Source organism: Pituophis catenifer, unplaced genomic scaffold (genome assembly GCF_029215685.1).
Source record: "Pituophis catenifer annectens isolate HBS135680 unplaced genomic scaffold, rPitCat1.0.hap2 SCAF_4, whole genome shotgun sequence".
NCBI classification, from domain to species: domain Eukaryota; kingdom Metazoa; phylum Chordata; class Lepidosauria; order Squamata; family Colubridae; genus Pituophis; species Pituophis catenifer.
The window spans coordinates 124,493,782-124,513,753 of record NW_027256884.1 but is presented as its reverse complement, the minus strand read 5'-3'; the positions used below and the strand labels follow the sequence as shown (position 1 = coordinate 124,513,753).

At 44.0% G+C, this 19,972-nt stretch overlaps 1 protein-coding gene across 2 annotated transcripts in view; it reads right to left on the bottom strand.

The window, feature by feature from the left end:
• The window catches only part of DLG2 (discs large MAGUK scaffold protein 2), a 1,162,532-nt gene that overhangs the window by 414,020 nt on the left and 728,540 nt on the right, over positions 1-19,972 (bottom strand). The window contains exon 1 of one of the 2 annotated variants that reach the window (XM_070942956.1): positions 4,595-4,672. The exons of the other annotated variant lie outside the window; for it this stretch is intronic. Within the exon in view, the coding sequence (XP_070799057.1) occupies positions 4,595-4,672 (78 nt within the window). Of the gene's footprint in view, positions 1-4,594; positions 4,673-19,972 lie in introns of those variants that run through there. 2 annotated transcript variants of the gene reach the window in all.

The following is a 19,972-nucleotide window of genomic DNA, read 5'->3' as shown; positions in this document are numbered from 1 at the left end:
GAGAGAGAGAAAGAGAGGAGGAGAGAGGGAGGGAGGGAAAGAGGGAAAGAGGGGGGGAGAGAGAAAGATAGAAGGAGAGAGAGAGAGGGGAGGGAGAGAGAAAGAGAAGAAGAGAGGGAGGAGGGAGAGAGGGAAGGAGAGGGGAGAGTGAGAAAGATAGAAGGAGAGAGAGGGAGGGAGGAAAAGGGAGAGAGAAGGAGAGAGGGGGGGATGGAGAGAGGGAAAGAGAGGGGAGAGAAAAAGATAGAAAGATATGAGAGAGGGAGGGAGGGAGAGAGAGAGAGGGAGAGAGGGGGAGGGAGAGAGGGAAGGAGAGGGGAGAGTGAGAAAGATAGAAGGAGAGAGGGAGGGAGGAAAAGGGAGAGAGAAGGAGAGAGGGAGGGAGGGAGAGAGGGAGAGAGAGAGAGGGAGAGAGGGGGAGGGAGAGAGGGAAGGAGAGGGAAGGAGGGGAGAGTGAGAAAGATAGAAGGAGAGAGAGGGAGGGAGGAAAAAGGAGAGAGAAGGAGAGAGGGGGGATGGAGAGAGGGAAAGAGAGGGGAGAGAGAAAAAGATAGAAAGATAGGAGAGAGGGAGGGAGGGAGGGAGAGAGAGAGAGAAGGAGAAAGGGGGGAGGGAGAGAGGGAAAGAGAGGGCAGAGAGAGAAAGATAGAAAGACAGAAGGAGAGAGAGGGAGGGGGAGAGGGGGAGACAGAGAGAGAGATGGAAATATAGAAGGCAATGAAAAACAGCTGAAGCCCTGAACTGAATGCAGGTAGTCTTCGGCTTACAACAGTTCATTTCGTGACCCTTAGAAGTTACATGATTTAGGATCATTTTTTCACACTTGTGACTGTTTGCGGCATCTCCACGGTCACATGATCAGAATTAAGACGCTTGGCAATGGATTCATATTTATGATGGTCGCAGTGTCCCGTGGGGGTGGGGGTGGGGTGCGTGCCATGTGATCCCGTTTTGCGACCTTCAAGTCAAACGGGGGAGCCAGCCAGCTTCAAGGTCCAAAAAAAAAAAAAAAAACGGGGCCAAACTCACTTATAACATCTGTCTCACTTAGCAACGGAAATTTCTCAGCTCCATGGTGGCCGAGGAGTATCGGAATTCGGCTTGCCGCTTCCTGTAGCAGAAACTCAAGATCCCAACCCTTCTCCATATTGAAGAGCCTTGGTAGTACAGTGGTGTAAGGCACCCTGTTATTAAGCTGGTTATTAAGATCAGATGCCTGCAATTACTGCAGGTTCGAATCTCGCCAAGGCTCAAGGTTGACTCAGCCTTCCATCCTTTCTAAGGTAGGTGAAATGAGGACCCAGTGTGTGGGGGCAATAAGCTGACTTTGTATAAATATACAAAAGGATGAAGGCTATTGCTTAACGCATTGTAAGCCACCCTGAGTCTCCGGAGAAGGGCGGCATATAAATCAAATTAAAAAAAAAAAAAGTTAGCAACTTCAGGGGTTGATTACCGTTTGTCCAGCTGGCCTTCTAAAAGGCAAGGGAAGGCCGCAATAACTGCAGACCAAGGTCCATTACCCAACCCAAAAGGAGACCAACGAACTCAATCAGCATTGGTAAGGTGACTACTTTCAGAAGAGAATACTGGTAGCTCAGGTTTGAACCGTGGTGTCCCTGAGAACAAACCCCTCTCCCTTCTGGCACTGATGCTGTTACCTAGTTGGGTAATGAAACGTCGGCTAGAAAACAGCCAAGTTCAGAGAACGTCAAGAATTCCACCCTATTACTATTGGCCGCTATCTAACAAAATGAAATTCAACAGTGCCTAGAGCCTTGGTAGTACAGTGGTCTAAAGCACCCTGTTATTAAGACCAGCTGCCTGCAATTACTGCAGGTTCGAATCTCGCCAAGGCTCAAGGTTGACTCAGCCTTCCATCCTTTCTAAGGTAGGTGAAATGAGGACCCAGTGTGTGGGGGCAATAAGCTGACTTTGTATAAATATACAAAAGGATGAAGGCTATTGCTTAACGCATTGTAAGCCACCCTGAGTCTCCGGAGAAGGGCGGCATATAAATCAAATTAAAAAAAAAAAAAGTTAGCAACTTCAGGGGTTGATTACCGTTTGTCCAGCTGGCCTTCTAAAAGGCAAGGGAAGGCCGCAATAACTGCAGACCAAGGTCCATTACCCAACCCAAAAGGAGACCAACGAACTCAATCAGCATTGGTAAGGTGACTACTTTCAGAAGAGAATACTGGTAGCTCAGGTTTGAACCGTGGTGTCCCTGAGAACAAACCCCTCTCCCTTCTGGCACTGATGCTGTTACCTAGTTGGGTAATGAAACGTCGGCTAGAAAACAGCCAAGTTCAGAGAACGTCAAGAATTCCACCCTATTACTATTGGCCGCTATCTAACAAAATGAAATTCAACAGTGCCTAGAGCCTTGGTAGTACAGTGGTCTAAAGCACCCTGTTATTAAGACCAGCTGCCTGCAATTACTGCAGGTTCGAATCTCGCCAGGCTCAAGGTTGACTCAGCCATCCATCCTTTCTAAGGTGGGTAAAATAAGGACCCGGTTTGTGGGGGCAATAAGCTGACTTTGTATAAAATATACAAAAGGATGAAGGCTATTGCTTAGCACATTATAAGCCGCCCTGAATCTCCAGAGAAGGGTGGCATATAAATCAAATTAAAAAAAAAAAAACAGTGAAAAAAGTATGGTTCTACATTTAGGGAAGAAAAACAAAATGACACAGGTACCGTATATGTGGTACCTTGCCCAATAGTAGTAACTGTGAGACAGATCTTGGAGTCCTAGTGGACAACCATTTAGATATGAGCCAGCAATATGCAGCAGCTGCCAAAAAAGCCAACACAGTTCTGGGCTGTATAAACAGAGGGATAGAATCAAGATCACGTGAAGTCTTAATACCACTTTATAAGGCCTTGGGAAGGCCACACTTGGAATCCAGTGTTGGTTGCCACGATGTAAAAAAGATGTGGAGACTCTAGAAAGAGTGCAGAGAAGAGCAACAAAGAAGATGAGGGGACTGGAGGCTAAAACATATGAAGAACGGTTGCAGGAACTAGGCATGTCTCGTTTAATGAAGAGAAGGACTAGGGGAGACGTGATAGCAGTGTTCCAATACCTCAGGGGCTGCCACAAAAAAAGAGGGAATTAAGCTATTCTCCAAAGCCCCTGAGGGCAGGACAAGAAGCAATGGGTGGAAACTAATCAAGGAGAGAAGCAACTTAGAACTAAGGAGAAATTTCCTGACAGAACAATTAACCAGTGGAACAACTTGCCTCCAGAAGTCATGAATGCTCCAAGATTGGAGGTTTTTAAGAAGATGTTGGATGACCATTTGTCTGAAGTGGTGTAGGGTTTCCTGCAGGGGGTTGGACTAGAAGACCTCCAAGGTCCCTTCCAACTCTGTTATTCTATTCTATTCTACTTCTTTCCTTCTCGCAAAAACAGCGAACCCCTTGCAGTGGATGGACTCCAGCAGCAACAACAGGGACCTCGCAACGTCTCCGTATTTCCATCCTTTCCCATCAGATCCCTAAGCCAATGCTTGGGAGTTCTTGAAAACCATAATTTCCACCCTCCTAGAAAACAACTGTTAACCTTAGTTGGTAGCACAACTAGGCGAGGTGGCAGAGCGAACGGACATCTTTTCCAAGCTGATAGTGAGATATGTCTTCCCCCCCCCCCACACCTTCCTTTTCTTATCTCCTGGGTTCCGGAGACCGATTCTGAAAGCGCGAAATGTTGTTCTTATCGCGCAGAGATTCCCAGCGAAACCCTTCTGCTGTGGCTGATTGCTTTAAAATGGTTCGGTCGGGCTGAAGCTCATTCGCAGAAGAAGAAAGATGCTGCATTGCAAAATCAAATCTAGGACCAAATGGTTAGATTTCAAACGATTCATGCTTACGTTCCTGGGCAGCGGGCTTCTTTTACGATGAGCCTTAACTAACAGTCCTTTTTTTTTATGTATAAAAAAATTAAATTAAAATAGATCAATAAAAGGGTTTACTGAACTGTCCCCCACCACCACACACACACACACACACACACACACACACACAGAGCCAGCATGATGTTGATGGCAACAAGTAATAGCGGAAACTCTTCCTCCGGCCATTCACACATGGCCTTCGCGGACTTACACCGCATTGAGGCATTTTGGGATTGGTGCATCTACACGGGGACCTTACTTCATTCCATCAAACTCGCAAACATGCCTTCTTGACAAAGTACCAGATGTGCTTAAGACCTCCCCTCCACCTCCCCCCACCCCACCGGTAGTACAGCCACTACAACAAGTTGACAAGCCGTGAGAGATTCCCAGCCATTTCTTTCCCCAAACCCAAAAGATCTTTGCAAGACTTTGCCATGAAAACCCAGAAGAAGAGAGAGAGAGAGAGAGAGAGAGAGAGAGAGAGAGAGAGAGAGAGAGAGAGAGAGAGAGAGAGAGAGAGGGAGAAAACGAACAACGAAAAGGGTCCCACTACAATTAAGACAGACAGGTTCCCTCGAATTTGACCAGAACCGAGAGATTGCAGAGGTAGGAAGGAAAGCATCTCCTCTCTCACACTCCTCACCTCCACCCCCCCAAAAAACACCCCCCCACACACACACACACCTTACCTTTTCTGCCTTTGCTTTCCTGGCATTGTGGACGAACCGGCGTCCCAGCTTCTTGGCGTACCAGATTGAAGCAAACATCACCAGCCTCCACCAGCAAGCTTCTAAACCAACGTCTCAAAAACCCGACAATAAAACTTCCGCCGAAAGCTCAGAAGCAATTGTGAGAAACAGCTCACAATTTCACGGTGTGTCCCTGCTTTTGTCTGCTCCTGCTTCTTTTTTTTGAGGGGGGGGGGAAATTCAAGTGGTTGGAGAGCCAAAGGGCACAAGGGTAGGATGTGGGGGAGAGGAGGATCTGACAGACAGACCTAGCCAGCAGGTGTATTTACGTCCTGTCCACAGGAGGACTCGGGTGAAGCAGCATCTTTGCATCCAGCTCACATCTCCTCTGCTAAACGCCGGTCTGACGTTCTGAAGGAGTGACACCATAAACTACATGTGTGTGTGTGTGTGTGGTTGTGGTGGTGGTAGGGAATAAAAGGGGCTGCAGTCAGCTCCCTGGCAGAGCTGGGAGCTCACCTCCTGCTTTGCTCGCTGGCTGAAATTTAACTCCTCGCTTGAGATCTGGCAGCTAGGTGGTGGTACTCCAAAAAGACGAAAGGGAAAGGAGAGGTATGTGAGATGGATGACGTACAAGAGCCTTATTTTTATTCCCATTTGTATTTGAATAATATAGTCAAGGAGGAAGAATTACTCACACCTGAGGGGAGCTCTGGGTTAAATTCCCTGCCCTGTTAGCCCCCCAAAGCATCTCTCAAGATAATTCTGCTCAAGCTTCCTTCCCTCTTCCTTAAAGAAATACATGTCTACAGTATTTCTGCTTGGCTTCCAAAAATTATTTTGGTTTCCCTGGGGAAGCTGTTTATGCTGCCCAATTCCCACAGATTGCTCTCCTAGTTGTTCCATTCACACACCCATCCTTATCTCTCTCTCTCTCAGATAGATGGGCATTAAGTTACGAGAAGCTTTTGAAATAAAAGAAGATTCCTCGCCTTTCTGTTCTTTCTTCTGCCCCGCATCTTGTCAAATGTAGATGTCAGGCTGAGAGTCAAATATCTAAATTCCTGAATCCATTTCTCAGTGAGCAGCCTTTGGCAAACTATTATCCTGCAAACTGATCAGCTCCAAAGAGTACAAAGGGAATATTTTAAAGCATTTTGAGAATCAGGAAGTGCTGTAGAAACACACCTTCCTTCCTTCCTTCCTTCCTTCCTTCCTTCCTTCCTTCCTTCCTTCCTTCCTTCCTTTTCCTTCCTTCCTCTTCCCTTCCTTCCTTCCTTCCTCTTCCCTTCCTTCCTTCCTTCCTTCCTTCCTTCCTTCCTTCCTTCCTTCTTTCATTCCTTCCTTCCTTCTTCCCTCCCTCCCATCCATCCATCCATCCCTCCATCCATCCATCCAAACATCCATCTTCAGTAAATGTGAGTTTCAGGAACTTGGCTCCCCCCCATTTCTTTGCAGTTACAAATTTCGGAGCTCAGAGATTTTTAAGCAGACAAAATACCGAAGATCAAAGCGCAAAAAATCTTTAGTAACAAGTCTTCAAAACATTTCTTTATGTCACATCGTTGAGTGACAATGCTGTGCCGCTCATAGGCTTACCCACAATAGATTTGGTGGTGCAGATAATTAAAGAGAAATATACTCAAGACAACTCGCAATACGGTAACTTGAAAAAAAAAAGGGGGAAGTGAAGCAAAAAAAAATCTGCAGTAAAGAAATCCATAAGCATTTAAAAGGTCATCTAAAAAAGTTACTGTTTTGGCCACAATCTGTAAGACAACAGTGAGGTGGACAAACCAAAAATTTAGGGAAGAAAGTTGCACAAGGTCAACATTTTAGTCATGAAAAACCTCTGTTCATCCCAAAGGTGCTTTTCTCAAGAGGCAACTGGGCTTTTTTTGTTTTCCCTTGAAGACGTTTTGCTTCTCATCCAAGAAGCTTCTTCAGTTCTTGCAGAAGCTTCTTCGGTTCTGCAAGAACCGAAGAAGCTTCTTGGATGAGAAGCAAAACGTCTTCCAGGAATAAATCTGGATGACTTAGAAACTCCATAGACATAAACCTGTATTCATCTACCATATTTAAGATGGGGAGGGGGCTGACATCAAAGCCCTCTCCCTCTTTTGTCACTGTTGTTACAGGAAAATGTAATTCACCTTCTGCTGCTTGCTCTGTTTCAAGTTACCAGTTGCCAATTTTTCTGTCCCTGGCAGTTTTCAGCATGATTGAATGTCCTTTCATGTGTGTGTGAGTGTGTACATGTGTCTCTGTGTGTGTGTGTGGACATGCATTTGGACGGGGGAGTGACCCTCTTCATATTGCTTATATCAAATGTTGGGTAATTTTGACCACTGCTTCAGTTCCACTGAGAAATTCAACCTAAGCCAGCAGGATTCTTAACAAACAAATAGAACAGTCTAGTCTTCAAATCTAAGGGCAGATTTAAAGTCAATCCTATTGAAGATAAGCCACAGTTCTTCTGAAACTAAGTCCCCCAGTAGCTTCTCTGTACAGAGCAATGGAGAGCTACAGGATGAATGTGGATGGTAACCGGATTGTGACACTTGCCAGCAAACCTTATGCTAAATTAGCAGGAGGAATATTGGAGGACAGCCAAAACATTTGATGCTTATAGATAAATGTGCAGGTCATTTATCTTGTGATCTTCTACTGTATACATATAGAAAACAAATAAGGAAGATAAGCTCTTAATTCCTTGTGCACATAACGAGAAAGAAGAGCTTTCTCCAGCTGTAACACAGAGTAAATAAATAAATACATTATTCTCTTTGGAGACTTTTCAAGGGATTCTGCGAGAGGAAGGGAGCAGTCAGAGACCAGTTGGGGAAGATCAGGGGTGGGATTCAGGCAGTTCGGACCGGTTCGGGTGATTTTTACATCTGGTTCACCGAACCGGTAGTTCCAAGGACTGCTGGCCCCTCCCAGGAGCATCCACGTGGCCCGTTTTGGATGCCAGGTAAGTGCAGTGCCCACACGGAGGCTCTGGGATGGCAAAAAACAGGCCACCCAGAAGTTCCGGAAGTCTGGAATCGGGCCCATTTCCAGCCTCCGGAGCCCAGGGGAGGTCGTTTTCACAGAAAGAAAGAAAGAGGAAGGAAGGAAGGAAGGAAGGAAGGAAGGAAGGAAGGAAGGAAGGAAGGAAGACAGAAAGAAAGAAAGAAAGAGGAAGGAAGGAAGGAAGGAAGGAAGGAAGGAAGGAAGGAAGGAAGGAAGGAAGACAGACAGAAAGAAAGAAAGAAGAAGAAAGGAAGGAAGGAAAGACAAAGGAAAGACAGAAGGAAGGAAGGAAAGAAAGGAAAGAAGAAAGAAGATGGATGGAAGGAAGGAAGGAAGGCAGAAAAAAAGAAAAAAAGAAAGAAAGAAAGAAAGAGGAAGGAAGGAAGGAAGGAAGACAGACAGACAGACAGAAAGAAGAAGGAAGGAAGGAAAGACAAAGAAAGACAGAAGGAAGGAAGGTGGAGGTTCTGATTGGGTGGAGGTGTGTTCTGATTGGTTGGGGTTTTGGCTGTGCTCTGATTGGATGGGGGGTTGGCTGTGCTCTGATTGGATGGGAGTGTGTTCTGTTTGGGTGGGGGCTTGGTTGTGCTCGGGTTAGTCTGAGTTGCAGGGGGATTTGAGCTGGTGAGCTGCGTTGCTGTTGTTTGGCTTCACATTCGTGGTCGTGCCACATCTTCATGGTGGGTGTCAGTCTGCTTCATGTATGGATTGGAGGGGTTTAAAGTGGCTAATGATGCAGCTGTGGTCTGGCTTCTGCTCCGTGGTCATGTCTCATCATCGGTGTGGGTTTGAGTCTGCTTTCCGCATGGATGTATGGTGGTGACATCCTGTGTGGCCGTCGTGAGTGTGGGTCTGGTGTCATTCCTCATATTAGGGACTTGTTTGTCAATAAGGGCGGGTTTCCAAATGGCTGGTAGGCGGGAGGTATCATCTCATTTATTCATGCTGTGTGGGCGTTTTTCTATCTCGATGGCTTCTCTGATTATTCTGTTGTTAAAGTGTTCAGTTTTGGCAATAGTTCTGGTCTTTTTAAAGTCAATATCATGTCCTGTGGCTTTGAGGTGTTGGACCAGGGAAGAAGTTGGTTCCTCTTTTCTGACTGAGTTCTTGTGGTCCCATGCACCACCTGCCCCACCACATATATCGGACAAACCAACAGAAGAATAAGTGCACGCATTGAAGAACACAAGAACTCAGTCAGAAAAGAGGAACCAACTTCTTCCCTGGTCCATTGTACCTTCCCTACACATTGTACCTTTACAGGGGGAATATCTGAGAAGTGGGTGTGGCTCACTGACGACGCCTTAAAAGGCAGAAATAGCTATCTGAGTCTCCCAGAGAGCAACACAGAGTTGCAGTTTGTCAACAGAGAAAAAAAGCCCAGAAGCTTGTGAATGAGATTTCACAGAACCAGGGCTGCAGAACAATTTAGTTTACGTAGATAAAACCTGGCTAGAAAGAATATGCACATAAAAGCCTACGAAAAAGAAAAAGACACATTGTACCTTTACAGGGGGAATATCTGAGAAGTGGGTGTGGCTCACTGACGACGCCTTAAAAGGCAGAAATAGCTATCTGAGTCTCCCAGAGAGCAACACAGAGTTGCAGTTTGTCAACAGAGAAAAAAAGCCCAGAAGCTTGTGAATGAGATTTCACAGAACCAGGGCTGCAGAACAATTTAGTTTACGTAGGTAAAACCTGGCTAGAAAGAATATGCACATAAAAGCCTACGAAAAAGAAAAAGACACATTGTACCTTTACAGGGGGAATATCTGAGAAGTGGGTGTGGCTCACTGACGACGCCTTAAAAGGCAGAAATAGCTATCTGAGTCTCCCAGAGAGCAACACAGAGTTGCAGTTTGTCAACAGAGAAAAAAAGCCCAGAAGCTTGTGAATGAGATTTCACAGAACCAGGGCTGCAGAACAACTTAGTTTACGTAGGTAAAACCTGGCTAGAAAGAATATGCACATAAAAGCCTACGAAAAAGAAAAAGATATATATAAAATCTCTCTCTCTCTTTGGCATTATCTATCTATCTAATCATCTCTCTCATCTCTTTCACTTTCTATCTATCTCTATCACTTTCTATCAGGTTCGCCTGATCTGCCAGTTGCATCCCTTTCTGGACCTTGCGCACGGTCACTCACGCCCTTGTTACCTCTCAGCTGGACTACTGTAATGCTCTCTACATGGGGCTCCCCTTGAAGAGCACTCAGAGGCTCCAACTGGTCCAGAATGCAGCCACGCGGGTGACTATGGGTGCAACCCGTTGCGTTCATGTAACACCTCTCCTGCGCGAGCTGCACTGGCTCCCAGTGGTCTTCCGGGCGCGATTCAAGGTGTTGGTTACCACCTTTAAAGCGCTCCATGGCTCAGGACCTGGGTACTTATGAGTCCGCCTTCTGCCACCGATAGCCTCCCACTGACCAGTTCGCTCCCACAAAGAGGGCCTCCTCAGGGTGCTGTTGGCCAAACTATGTCGGCTGGCGACACCCAGGGGGAGAGCCTTCTCTTTGGGAGCTCCTGCCCTTTGGAACGAACTGCCCCCAGAAATACGCACAATCCCTGACCTCCGAGTTTTTCGCTGTGCCCTCAAGACCCTGCTCTTCCTACAGGCAGGGCTATCTTTGTAAAGGAGTTTTAAATTCGGAGTTTTAAATTTTGGGGTTTTTAACGAATCTTGTCCTTAAGTGTAATAATTTTAATAATTTTTAAATTTAATTGGGATTTGTATCGTGTTTTTTACTTGGCTGTGCACTGCCCCGAGTCCTTCGGGAGAGGGGCGGTATAGAAATAAAATTATCTGTCTGTCTGTCTGTCTGTCTGTCTGTCTGTCTGTCTATCTATCTATCTATCTATCTATCTATCTATCTATCTATCTATCTATCTATCTATCTCTATCATCTATCTATCCATCCATCCATCTATCATCTATCTCCTCACATCTATCTATCATGTCTGTCTGTCTGTCTGTCTGTCTGTCTGTCTGTCTGTCTGTCTGTCTATCTATCTATCTAGTTGGTCTGTTGTATGGATGTTTGGGTGGTTTAGGGGTGGGGAATTTGTGGTGGGTGGGGGGGTGTTTGGGGATTGTTATGTGTGTTGGACCTGGTCTTTGGGTGTTAAGTGAATTTCGTTGTATGGGTATACTGTGTATACACGTACAATGACAATAAAGTTGTTGTTGTTGTTGTTGTTGTTGTTGTTGTTGTTGTTGTTATTATTATTATTATTATCTATTTAACATCCTATCATCTACATCTACAATATCATACCTTTCTCTTTATATCTCTTTATCATCTATATCTATCAATCCATCCACCCATCCATCTATCCTCTCTCTCTCTGTCTCATCTAATCATCATGTATCTATGTCTGTCTGTCTGTCTGTCTGTCTGTCTGTCTGTCTGTCTGTCTATCTATCTATCTATCTATCTATCTATCTATCTATCTATCTATCTATCTATCTATCTTATCTCAATAGGATTCATTTATCCATAAAGAAAGTTGATTATGTTCAGCAGAATGCAAATAAAACCCTTCAAAATATCTGAGAGGAGCAAATATTCAGAAAATCAACATCAATCAAAATACACTTCACGGTTCAGATGCATATACCTAGATTATATAGAAAGCACCCCTCCCTATCCTAGCACCAGGAAAGGATGAAGTTAGAATTAGAAGAACGTGCTGTTGATTGCATCATGTTTGTGATGCTTTTTCCCCTGTTTCCATTGGTCTTTTTTTTTTACACGTTTGTATGACGTTAGCTTTATAGAATTGTGAGCTGTCCAGAGTCATAATGCTAAGATGGGTGGGCATAGCAATCTGTTCAATAAATAAATAAATAACTCTGATCCATTTAAGCAAGCCTAGTGTTGGGTTATTCAGATGGACATCAGAAGAAGTCCAGAGAAGAGCAACAAAGATGATTAGGAGCCTGGAGGCTAAAACATACAAAGAACAATGGCAGGGATTCGGTATGGCTAGTCTAGTGAGAAGAAGGACTTGGGATGACATGATAGCAGTGTTCCAATATCTCAGGGGCTACCACAAAAAAGAGGGGGTCAATTATATTCTCCAAAGCACCTGAAGGCGGAACAAGAAACAATGGATGGAAACTAACCAAGGAGAGAAGCAACCTAGAACTAAGGAGAAATTTCCTGACAGTGAGAACAATTAATCAGTGGAACAACTTGCCTCCAGAAATTGTGGGTGCTCCAACACTGGAGGTTTTTAAGAAGAGATCGGACAAGCATTTGTCTGAAATGGTAGAGGGTCTCCTGCTTGAGCAGGGGGTTGGACTAGAAGATCTCCAAGGTGCCTTCCAACTCTGTTATTCTGGGAATAATACTGGTGAAGTGCCTGTATCACACAGCCCTATTAAACTGGGCACCGTACAGGCTCCTCCATCCTAATTCACCGGGAACATGTCAAGAGCTGCATCTGATGGCGTCCATTAAAGTTATCAGTGTGTACCTGAATTGTGAACGGTGAAGGCCGACTTTAAACGACTACAAATTGCTCGAACGAACATTGGAGAAGATTTGTCCTCTGCAAACTACTTCGAAAGAACTTTTCCGTCCTTCTAACTTCAGAGCCACACAAGGTTTAGATTGCATCAGGCCTTTCCGCGGGCTGCGATCCTGCTGGGGTAATCCTTTGTGCGATTCTCACAGGCCCCCCCCTCGTAACCGCACTAATGGCGCGGATGATTCTCAAACATTGCAGGAAACGGAGATTTCTTTTTCTCCTCTGATGTTCAAATCAGCATGGCTACATTGACCAGATGTTACAAGATACCGGTGGACTTGAAAAGCTTTCTACCGCCTCGTTACCTTGAACAGCACAAATGGTGAGAAGTGAGTAAAAGTGGGTAATATATCCGGGCGTTCTTCGATATAGGGGGAACTAATTTGCATTTAACAGCAAGGTGCCATTTAGCTGAAATAACTGCCTGTCCAAATGGATTGGATGGGGAGCATCCAGCACTCCTTTCCCTGTGCCAGTTACTTTGCTTCACTCTCATTGTGCTCTCTCTCTTTTTTTTAAAAAAAATTCTTTTAGCTTGTAATCCATCCAGAAAGCATTTATTGGCCAAACCAAAATACAATGCACAAATAAAATAGCACAGCTAACGAAGGTGGATCCATTGTTTTGGCTCTCAGTTTGACTTTGGATATAATATAATAACATAACATAACATAACATAACATAACATAACATAACATAACATAACATAACATAACATAACATAACATAACATAACATAATGTAACAACATAACATAACATAACATAACATAACATAACATAACATAACATAACATAACATAACATAATATAATTTGACAGGAAGCTCTTGCATCAGCTACGAAGGCATCCAATTCACCTGCATTCTGCCCACCGACATTTCAACATGAAATAAGGAATGCCATCGTTGCTCTATGAACTATGCAGTAGCTCACAGATTTATAGTTAGCAAATCCAAGGAGTTCTTCTTTACTCCCCTTAGAACATTTCTCCGCTTTTTAAAAAAATGTCCTTGATTCTGTTTTTTTCCCCCCATTTTTTAAAAAAAATATTAAACAAATATTAAAAGCATTGGACATAGTGTGACCATCCCGGTCTTGTCATATCCATACCTATTTTTAACATAACAACAAATATAATTACTATTTAACATACATTACTATTTTGTTCTTATATACAGATCCCTTGTCCTCATTTACATATTTGTCTAAATATTATCCGATATCCATTTTACAAACCCTAATTCTTTTTTGTCTCAACTCCTTTTCTCCTTTCCAACCATTGATACACTTTGTTCCAAATTTTAGAATAGAATAGAATAGAATAGAATAGAATAGAATAGAATAGAATAGAATAGAATAGAATAGAATAGAATAGAATAGAATAGAATAGAATTCTTTACTGGCCAAGTGTGATTGGACACACAAGGAATTTGTCTTCGTGCATACGCTCTCGGTGTACATAATAGAAAAGATACATTCGTCAAGAATCATAAGGTACAACACTTAATGATAGTCGTAGGGAAACAGTCAATATGAATCTTAAGGATACCAGCAACAAGGCTGCAGTCATACAGTCATAAGTGGGAGGAGATGGGTGATAGGAACGATGAGAAGATTAATAGTAGTGCAGACTTATTAAATAGTTTGACAGTGTTGAAGGAATTATTTGTTTAGCAGAGTGATGGCGTTCGGGAAAAAACTGTCCTTGAGTCTAGTTGTTCTGGTGTGCAATGCTCTATAGCATCGTTTTGAGGGTAGGAGTTGAAACAGTTTATGGCCAGGATCCGAGGGGCAGAGAGGTAGTTCCTCAATGTATGACCACAATGGACCCCAAATTTCCATTAGCACTTGGACTTACATACTGCTTCATGATAGCATTACAGCTTTCTCTAAGTTTTTTACAGAGTTAGCCTATCGCCCCCAACAATCCGGGTGCTCATTTTACCAACCTCGGAAGGATGGAAGGTTGAGTCAACCTTGAGCCGGCCTACTGCTACGCAAGACAGTTGTTGAGTGAGTTTTGTCTCATTTTATGACCTTTCTTGCTACCAGTTAAGGAATTGGTAACATGGTTATTAATTGAATCTGGCTTCCACAACTGAGTTTGCTTGTCAGAAGTTTGCAGAAGGTGATCACATGACCCCGGGACACTGCAATCATCATAAATAAATATGAGTCGATTGCCAAGGGCCCACATTTACGTCATGTGACCCCCCCACTCCACCCCCCCAGGGATGCTGCCATTGACAAAGCGCACATTGCAGCAACGCAATGCAAATTTCATCCCTTGTAGTGGCATATGGGAAAGACCTTGTGAGACCGAGAGAAAGAAATGATCCTCAGGGAACAATCAGATAAAAGGGGTGGGAGCCCAGCCCACACAGATTAACAGAGTTGGAAGGGACCTTGTAGGTCATCTAGTCCAACCCCCTGCCCAAGCAGGAAACCCTACACCATTTCTGATAGGTGGCAGTCCAGTCTCTTCTTGAAAGACTCCAGTGATGAAGCTCCCACAACTTCTGAAGGCAACTTCTGTTCCATGGGTTGATGGTTCTCACTGTCAGAAAATTTCTCCTTATTTGGGATCTTTTTCTGCCTTTGAATAATGGGCAGAGAACAATTAATCAACGGAACGACTTGCCTCCAGAAGTTGTGGGTGCTTCAACACTGGAGGTTTTGAAGGAGAGATTGGACAACCATTTGTCTGAAATGGTACAGGGGTTGTCCAGGGGGTTGGATTAGAAGACTTCCATGATCTCTTCCAACTCTGTTATTCTATTCTGTTCTGTTAAGAAAGGATTGTTCTGCCGGTTTTCAGGTGTGGGTTAGGGTTAGACAGAGTCCCGGTGTTTGCCTTGATAAGCTATATGCGTTTATTCAGCTGAATAAAGACGGGTCCCTCTAAGCAGGAAGGAACCCTGAACAGAAGATGAGGCTTTTGTGTATATGTTTTCTTTGCTATCACTTTGTCACACAGAGAAGCTGGCACCCAAGAGATAAGATAAAGTACAGAAATATCCAAGCATGCCCTTTGTGGCTTTGGGTAGTTCCTCAGGGACTTTCCAGGACCCTGAAGGTCTATCAGTGGAACCGATACGCACTGCATATCGGACATTAATACAATCGAACGAGTCCAGAGATATTTCACAAGAAGAGTCCTCCACTCCTCCGCTCGCAACAAAATACCTTATGCCACCAGACTCGAAATTTTGGGCTTAGACAACTTAGAACTTCGCCGTCTTCGGTCTGAGCTAAGCGTAGTACATAAAATCATCTGCTACAATGTCCTACCAGCCAATGAATCCTTCAGCTTCAACCGCAACAATACATGAGCACTCAATAGATACAAACTCAAGGCATACCGCTCCAAACTCGATTGCAGAAGATATGATTTCAGCAACAGAGTGGTCAACGCCTGGAATGCACTACTTGACTCTGTGGTTTCTTCCCCAAACCCCCAAAACTTTAACCTTAGACTGTCTACTGTAGACCTCACCCCCTTCCTAAGAGGTCTGTAAGGGGCGTGCATAAGCGCACCAGCGCGCCTACCGTCCCTGTCCTAATGTTTTCTTTTATTCATATCCTTTTCATGTATTTATAATTATGTTTACCCTTCAGGGGTGGGTTCTACTTACCTTTACTACCGCCTTGCTCGCGCAGAAGCATTTTAATGACATCGGGGTCGGTGGGCGGAGCCTCCCACCGGTTTTACTACTGGTTCTATAGAACTGGTGTGAACCGGGGGCAACCCACCGTTATACTTGTATCTGTCATAAAATGCATGCTTGATGAAAATAAAATAATAATAATAATAATAATTGCGCCATCTGAACATATGTTCCCTCAAGGCAATTATTTTATTTATTTATTTATTTTATTTTGATTTATATGCCGCCCTTCTTCAGAGACTCAGGGCGGCTTACAGTGCATTAAGCAATAGCCTTCATCCTTTTGTATATTTTATACAAAGTCAGCTTATTGCCCCCACAAACCGGGTCCTCATTTTACCTACCTTAGAAAGGATGGAAGGCTGAGTCAACCTTGAGCCTGGTGAGATTCAAACCTGCAGTAATTGCAGGCAGCTGGTCTTAATAACAGGGTGCTTCAGACCACTGTACTACCAAGCTCTACAACTAGATGCATAAACATCTAGTTGTAGAGCTCTACTTGCAATATACACAACTGTACTTACATCAGAAATACACAAACTTTACACCCGAGACCTCATCTCTTTTTTTTTTAAAGGCAACTCCAACAGCCACCAACCAGAGTCCATTGCAAACAAAATACATACCTAGAATTAAAGCGTTCTGAATCTAGTATTTCTTTTTCAATAGCAAAACTGAATGGAGTTTATGGCTCTTTCACCCAAAAATCTATATCTATTTCTCCAGTCGTTCTTCATTTTAGTCATATAAAATGGAGCATGAAAAATTATTTTATTGTTGCTACATTACATAGCGGGAAATAAAACAAATCTTAGTATAAATTTACTGCAAATCCAACCAGGGGCCTCTCAGTAGAACAGATGAATCTTTGTTCTTCATCTTTCATCCCATAAATAAGAGTACGATTTTGGATTCTCTTCTTTTCAGCAAAACTTAGATTTTTTTTCCTTTTATAAACTAGAGTACAAAATGGTCTTTAAGAAAACTAAGATCATGGCATCCGGCCCTCTCAATTCCTGGCAAACAGATGGGGAAGAAATGGAGGTAGTGACAGATTTTATTTTCCTGGGGAGGAAAGCTATGGCAAATCTAGACAGCATACTAAAAAGCAGAGACATCACCCTGCCAACAAAAGTGTATATAGTCAAGGTTATGGTTCTCCCAGTTGCAATGGATGGCTGTGAAAGTTGGACCATAAGGAAGGCTGAGAAGGCCAAAGAATTGAGGCCTTTGAACTCTGGTGCTGGAGGAGACTCCTGCGAGTCCCTTGGGCTGCAAGGCGATGCAACCGGTCAGTCCTAGAGGAGATCAACCCTGACTGCTCTTTAGAAGGCCAGATCCTGAAGATGAAACACAAATGTTTTGGCCACCTAATGAGAAGGAAGGACTCACTGGAGAAGAGCCTAATGCTGGGAACGATTGAGGGCAAAAGAAGAAGGGGACGACAGAGAACGAGGTGGCTGGATGGAGTCACTGAAGCAGTTGGCGTGAGTTTAAATGGACTCCAGAGGATGGTAGAGGACAGGAAGGCCTGGAGGAACATTGTCCATGGGGTCATGATGGGTCAGACACGACTTCGCAACTAACAACAACAACACAAAACGGTCACAGGCTGTGTATTTGGGTTCACTTATTGATCTAGCCTTTGTGTAATTGTCTCACTTTGGCTCAAGGCCTATTGTCTGTCTTCAGGGGTCTTCAGTGATGGGCTAGATATAACTATATTTTTTTCATTCCTCCTTTTCTGTCCTAAATGGGTGTCAACTCTTTTTATTTCATTTTTTAATTTTAGTTGCTCATGCAATTTTTATTTCCTCTTTTTTGTTTTTGATGTCACTCTAGTAGTACATAGCCCTCTGACTTGATGGCATATAGGTGGTCCTCGACTTATAACCACAACTGAGTCCTAAACTTCAGTTACTAAGTGAGTTTTGCATCATTTTATGATCTTTCTTGCCATGGTGGTTAAGTGAATCACTTAAGCAGTCATTAAGTTAGTAACAGTGTTGTTAAGTGAATCTGGATTTCCCATTGACTTTGCTTGTCAGACAGTCGCAAAAGGGGATAACGTAAAGCCGGGATGCTGCGACCGTCATAAATATGAGCCAGTTGCCAAGCGCCTGCATTTGGATCATGCTGCAACAGTCGTAAGTGTGAAAAACGGTCAAAAGTCACTTTTTCAGTTTTTAACTTCGAATGGTTACTAAATGGTTACTAAATGGTTACTAACCTGTTGTAGTTGAGGACTACCTGTACACCAAATGTGCTCAACTGTGACATAAACATTGATTGTAGTCCTTTGCTAATGCCTGCTATTTTAAGATGATCTGTTCTGAATATTTTGAGGAATTTTAGATACTGAAGTGGTCAAAATCCTTTATCTTCTAGGGTCACTTATCAAGCAACAATTAAAAAATTATTAACTGCCAGTAAAGTAAAGGTAAAGGTTCCCCTCGCATATATGTGCTAGTTGTTCCTGACTCTAGGGGGCGGTGCTCATCTCCCTTTCAAAGCCGAAGAGCCAGTGCTGTCCGAAGACGTCTCCGTGGTCATGTGGCTGGCATGACTAAACGCCAAAGGCACACAGAACGCTGTTCCCTTCCCACCAAAGGTGGTCCCTATTTTTCTACTTGCATTTTTTACCTGCTTTCGAACTGCTAGGTTGGCAGAAGCTGGGACAAGTCACGGAAGCTCACCCCGTTACACGGCGCTAGGGATTCGAACCGCTGACCTGCCGACCTTTCGATCGACAAGCTCAGCATCTTAGCCACTGAGCCACCGTGTCCCTTAACTGCCAGTGGTGGGATTCAAATAATTTAACAACTGGTTCGCCCAGGATCAGGTTGGCTGTTGTGGGAGGCGTGGCCCATCCCCGTCCTCCAGCTTCACCACACATGCGGGACGAGCCTCCCGTAATGGCCAACCTGAACCTGGGTGAACTGGTTGTTAAATTAACCCCTAGAGCACTATCAAAGTGGATCCTGGGCGCTGCACTGCAATGGAGAAACAGGAAACAGAATGGCCGGTACGAGGGAAGAAAGAGGATCAGGGAGAAGAAAGAGGGAGAGCAGGCTTTTCCTTCCCTCGTGCTGGCCGCTGCATTGTCCATTTCTCCATTCCAGTGCAGCGCAGCACCCAGGATCCACTTCAGCCAGTTCGCTCAAACTGGTGCGAACCGGCTGAATCCCACCACTGTTAACTGCTATTAACTCAATTCAACCAGCAGTTGAGAATTATGTCACATACTAACACTTGGTAGATTTACCGCAAAGACCTTGCTAAAACATACAGGTAGTCCTTGACTTACAACAGTTTGTTTAGTGACCGTTCAAAATTACAATGGTACTTAAAAAATGAACATGACCATTTTTCACCCTCACAACCCTTTCAGCATCCCCACAGTCACATGATCAAAATTCAGACACTTGGCCATTGACCCCTATTTTATGATGGTTGAAGTGTCCCGGGGTCATGCAATCACCTTTTGTGATTGCAAAATTTGCAATTTGCTTCTGACAAGCAAAGTCAACAGAGAAACCCAATTCGCTGAATAACCGTGTTACTAACTTAACAACTGCTGTGATTCACTTAACAACTGTGGCAAGAAAGGTCGTACAATGAGGCAAAATTCACTTAGCAACTGCCTTATTTAGCCACGGAAATTTTGGGCTCAATTTTTTGTGGGCGTTAAGTCAAGGACTATCAGTATTTAATTAATTGGGACAATTACTATACACTGTGGTGGGATTCAGCCAGTTCGCACCTATTCGGGAGAACTGGTTGTTAACTTTCTAAGCAATTCGGAGAACCGGTTGTCAGAAGAAATCTTATTTTATTTTTTTCCCACTTTACGGGACTAATCCTGTAAGGAAGGCAGGAAGGAAACATTCTGGGGTTGTTTCTAGCCTAATCTTTATTGCCCTGCTTACAGAAACTGCCTCTCTGGTTAACCCTTATTACATTGTAACAGCTAAGGCGAAGCGCCCATCGACGTGAGTAACGTTGAGTTGGCCATGCCCAAACGGTCACATGACCACCAAGCCACGCCTATCCAACTGGTCACTAGGGCAGAGAACCGGTTTTTAAATTCTTTGAATCCCACCACTGACTATACATACAAAGATTAAATTTCTGCAAGGAACTGTTTTTCCTGGGTCACC